Source organism: Salvelinus sp. IW2-2015, linkage group LG19 (assembly GCF_002910315.2).
Source record: "Salvelinus sp. IW2-2015 linkage group LG19, ASM291031v2, whole genome shotgun sequence".
In the NCBI taxonomy this organism is placed as follows: domain Eukaryota; kingdom Metazoa; phylum Chordata; class Actinopteri; order Salmoniformes; family Salmonidae; genus Salvelinus; species Salvelinus sp. IW2-2015.
This window is the reverse complement of record NC_036859.1, coordinates 34,813,662-34,818,901: the sequence shown is the minus strand read 5'-3', so window position 1 is coordinate 34,818,901 and position 5,240 is coordinate 34,813,662. Positions and strand designations below refer to the sequence as shown.

General features: G+C 44.0%; 1 protein-coding gene across 2 annotated transcripts in view; it reads right to left on the bottom strand.

The window, feature by feature from the left end:
- Positions 1 to 2,170: 2,170 nt before the first annotated feature.
- Positions 2,171 to 5,240, bottom strand: part of LOC111978900 (KN motif and ankyrin repeat domain-containing protein 4-like) — a 31,904-nt gene continuing 28,834 nt past the window's right edge. For both annotated transcript variants that reach the window (XM_070449002.1, XM_024009147.2), the window contains exons 9-10: positions 4,387 to 4,587; positions 2,171 to 3,344 (exon numbers count right to left, since the gene is read on the bottom strand). In XM_070449002.1, coding sequence (XP_070305103.1) covers positions 3,246 to 3,344; positions 4,387 to 4,587 — 300 coding nt within the window. In that variant the 3' untranslated portion in view covers positions 2,171 to 3,245. The remainder of the gene's footprint in view (positions 3,345 to 4,386; positions 4,588 to 5,240) is intronic.

The window sequence follows — 5,240 nt, the reverse complement described above, 5'->3', positions numbered from 1 at the left end:
GTTAACAAACTATAGTTTTGGCAAGTTGGTTAGGACATCTACTTTGTGCATGACACAAGTAATTTTTCCAACAATTGTTTACAGACAGATTATTTCACTTATAATTCACTGTATCACAATTCCAGTCAGAAGTTTACATACACTAAGTTCACTGTGCCTTTAAACAGCCTGGAAAATTCCAGAAAATTATGCCATGGCTTTAGAAGCTTCTGACAGGCAAATTACATAATTTGAGTCAATTGGAGGTGTACCTGTGGATGTATTTCAAGACCTACCTTCAAACTCATTGCCTCTTTGCTTGACATCATGGGAAACTCAAAAGAAATCAGCCAAGACCCCAGAAAAAAATTGTAGAACTCCACAAGTCTGGTTCATCTTTGGGAGCAATTTCCAAACGCCTGAAGATACCGCGTTCATCTGTACAAACAATAGTACGCAAGTATAAACACCATGGGACCACGCAGCCGTCATACCGCTCAGGAAGGAGACGCGTTCTGTCTCTAAGAGAATTGATACGCTACTTCTTGGATAATGACGAAAAGTGCAAATTCAATCCCCAGACACAGCCAAAGGACCTTGTGAAGATGCTGGAGGAAACACAGGTCATAAAGTATCTATATCCACAGTAAAACGAGCTCTATATCGACATAACCTGAAAGGCCGCTCAGCAAGGAAAAGCCACTCCTCCAAAACCTACGGTTTGCAACTGCACTGGGGACATAAAATCTTACTTTTTGAAGAAATGTCCTCTGGTCTGATGAAACAAAAAATAGAACTGTTTGCCATAATGACTCATGTATGTTTGGAGGAAAAAGGGGGAGGCTTGCAAGCAAAGACACATCCCAACCTTGAAGCACGGGCGTGGCAGCATCATGTTGTGGGGTGCTTTGGCTGCAGGAAAGGACTGGTGCACTTCACAAAAATAGATGGCATCATGAGGTAGGAAATTATGTGGACTACATTTGAAGCGCACATCTCAAGACATCAGTCAGTGAAGTTAAACGCTTGGGTCGCAAATGGGTCTTCAAATGAAACAACATGGCACCCCAAGCATACTTCAAAGTTGTGAGCAAAATGGCTTAAGGACAACAAGTCCAAGTGTATTGGAGTGGCCATCACAAAGCCCTGACCTCAATCCTATAGAAAATTTGTGGGCAGAACTGAAAAGGTGTGTGCGAGCAAGGAGGCCTAAAACATGACTCAGTTAACTACAGCTCTAAGGAGGAATGGGCCAAAATTTCAACCAACTTATTGTGGGAAGCTTGTGGAAGGCACCTGAAATGTTTGACCCAAGTTAAACAATTTAAAGGTAATGCCTACCAAATACTAATTGAGTGGTTATGTATGAAAGGAATTGTTACTAGGATTAAATGTCAGGAATTGTGAAAACTGAGTTTAAAATGTATTTGGTTAAGGTGTAATGTAAACTTCCGACTTCAAATGTATGTAGGTTTCTGAATAAAATCTTCAAGACATTCAGTCAGTAGTGCAATTCATAACAGTATGGAAAAGTAGGCGCCATAGCTGTCACATTTCTGTCATTACAGAGTACAATGAGTTGTAATGTGTTTACCACACATCCAATACAAAATCATTGGAAAACAGTTATAGGTCAACAGTTTGCTTTGTTTTAAAGTATATGCATGGAATAAGTAGTTAAATCAACTGTCGGGTTTGTACTACAATGGATATTGATCATAATGAAATCATTTTTTAACAGTATAGGGAGCTCAATATATTTACTTCATACAGTATTGAGATTACATGCAACATATAGCTGATAGTAGGAACAGTTCAATGTAAATGCACTGTATATTTACTGTATGATTCTCTCTAGCTGAAATGCCCCGAGGGTAGGGTGCCAACCTCAAGACAACTACATGTGTCTTTCTTTGATATTTTCAATGAGTCTGATGACCCAGCTCTCCTTCCTGCTGGCAGCATAGTACAGCTAGTATGAAGCAGAGTCAGAATAACAGATATCAAAGTCACACATTACGATGTGAAGACAATTTTTTTTATTAAAACACTGATAGAACATCTTCCACCAAATGTTTATTTGATTTATTTGTATTTTACTTTATTTAACTAAGTCAGTTAGAACAAATTATTATTTACAATGACGGTCTACTTGTAAAGCTCCCCCCCCCCCCCCCCCCCCTCCGCCAAACCCTCCCCTAACCTAATACCACACCAGGGGATAGCATAACAGCAATGTTTACAGTACCAGCAGAGCAATCAACCCATCCACCCAATGGTGGCATTTTATTTGTAACACGCTTTCTCAAAAACCTTTCTCATGGACATAACAGGGATAGACCAAGTCCTCAAGGGCCGCAGTCCTGCTGGCTTTTGGGATGTCCCTTCGTGGCACTTATTGCGTCAATTCATGTCATTGATTGCCATTTGCCCAGGTAAAAAAATTGGCAATTGGATCAAATTTAAAGGCGAGAACAAAAACCAGCAGACAATATCGCCCCCCAGGATTGGAGTTTTGCACAGCTGTCATAATAACACTGACACACACACACACACACACAGTATTTAAAGAAAAAAAAATCCTGTCCAGGAACAAGAAGTGAAGAGCTCAGTCCAATATCATTGACCTCACAACCTGATCCTTAGAGGCCCAAGAGGGAGAGAGGAAAACAGACCGAATCAGACGGGCGGAGGTGAGAGATCTTCATCTGTGTCTGAAATAGCACCTTATTCCCTACTGTATAGTCCACTACTTTTGGCCAGAGCCTAGTAGTCAGCGACTAACGCGACCAGCTGACCTCAGTCATTACTGAGCCAATAGGTGACCAACACAAAGAATGAGAAAAAGAGACAGAAGGAGAAGAGATAAAGAGAGACAGAGGGAAAAGAGAAAGAGACAGAAGGAGAAAGAGAGGAAAACGGAGAGAGAGACAGAAAAGAAGAGAGAGACAGAAGGAGAAGAGAAAGAAGACAGAATGAGAAATAGGAGACTGAAGGAGAAAGGAGAAGAGAGAGAGAGAAGGAGAAGAGAAAGAGAGACAGAAGGAGAAGAGAAAGAAGACAGAAAGAGGGACAGAAGGAGACAGAAGGAAACAGAGAAAGAAGGAGATAATTGACCTAAGTTGTGGTATAAAGAAGGGCTCTATATACAGTAGGAAGAAGGGCTCTATATACAGCAGGGAACAGGGTACCATTTGGACATGGACATTCCTTGTACTGCGACATCTATGTCTTTGAGTCCATCCACGGGGACAGGGTAAGGGGTCTCAGACAGACGTCTCAGCGTGTGTTTGGTGGGCCTGGAGAAGGGCTGTGATGTCAACGTGGGACACCTGCTGCGCTACAGACAGTGCCGTGCGACCACGCTGGAGGAGGTGGAGACGAAAAGAGGGGGATGAGAAAGAAAGAAGAGAAGATCAATACTTGAGGTATGCACTATAAATCATTGTGGGTATGCTAAGTCAGTATTTCCTAAACCTCTCCTTGAGTAACCCTAGCTATTCCACATTGGTATATTCCTGAACTAGCACACCTGATTCAACTACTGAAGGGCTTGATGAATCAAGTGTCATGGTACTGAAATGGGTGGGAGTACTGCAGGAGAGGTTTGGCACACACTATACTTAAGTATGCAACCATGCTAAACGACAGTAATATTTTTTTAAACGTGAGAGAAAACGGTATAGTGCACATTCGCCAAGTGAATAAGAATTGATTCAATGAACACTGAGGATAGGCTGGAGTCAATTCAAAGCAGGAGGCCCTAAACTGAGAGAGCTTCGCTCTTATTCTCTACCAGTCTACGGGGAGAATTGGACAGCGTGGAGGATTTCCCTTTTATTTTTGCTCTCTTTCCCTACAGATTTAGCGGATTAGTGATTAGCTTGTCAAAGCCCGGTGAGGTTTGCCTCAACAATAGGCTTCATTAATCCACAGAGAGCTGAGTGCTAGCTCTATTATAGAACAGCCACGCTGCCACTCTCAGCTCAATGAGTCAAGGGTTGCATCCTAAACTGCACCCTATTCCTCGTTTAGTCCACTTCTTTTGAGTAGGGCCCATAGAGAATAGGGTGCTATTTGGGACTCAACCGGGGTATTTGGGCTTTCGAACGCTTTCAATGGCCTAAGCTGCTCTTTCAGCAAAGTCGCTAATTCTAGTGAGAAAAGAGGACTGACATCCTGTTAACATTGAGTCTTATAATGGCAACATAATTGACTTGAGATGGTTGATAATTCCCCCCCAAGAGTGTAGTTTGTAGTCTTGTTCACTAGGTGGCGTAGAAGCAGGTTGTTAGATATATTGTCGTCTCCTGAAGTTACCGTTGGCCTCGTGGTGAAACCTGAGGCGTTCAGGGGGTGGGGGATTGTGTGTGTGTGTGTTCTGTAGTGTATCCATCCAGCACTCACCCTGTCAGTGACGCTGGTGTCACACTCGGCCGCTTGCAACAGCAGCCGGGCGATGTGTGTGTGGCCCCTCTCGCAGGCGCACACGAGGGCCGTGGCCCCCTGGCAGTCCTGGATGTTGGTGTCGGCCCCGGAGCGCAGCAGCAGACGCACCATCAGGCCCCGGCCATGTCTCACTGCTAGCATCAGAGCTGTTTGACCCCCCTGGAGGGAGAGAGACAGGCAGAGGGATGAGGAGGGCCAAGAGAGGAGAATTATCTCGGCATGCAGAGCTGAAACAGATTGGCCAGGAGGCAGTTTGGGCAAGTCCATCTTTAGTACAGAGGCTGGTCTTATAGGACAATATTTTGTAGTGTGTTTAAAATAGAGAGGGAAATGATGCTGGCGTGGCCCATGGGCCAGTTAAGACATGTTATTATGATTTCTGCGCTGAAAGACTCCATGCTATTCCCCTGTGGTTGTTGGTAGAGCATGGTGCTTAAAAACGCCAGGGTTGTGGGTTCGATTCCCACGGGGACCAGTATGAATTGTATGCTCTGCTAAAATAGTCAAATGTAAATGTGTGAACCAGAAATTCCCAGTGCTGATTTTTGGTCCTAGTCCGGCCATCAAAATAATTGGTGGGAGAAGAGAGACGTGCAGTGATGGAGAGAGGGCTGGATGGGGAAAGGGGCATGAGTTAGTGACTGGGATGGAAGGAAGAACAGGGTGAGACGTTGTGAGGAAATGGAGGAGACTGAGGCACTGTGTGTGAGAGGACAAAGTCCAGGCAGCAAGGGAGAGGAGAGGACAGAGAAACATAGGTATTCATTCTCCAGTACCGTAGCCTGGTTAAACCACACTATGACAGAAACAGA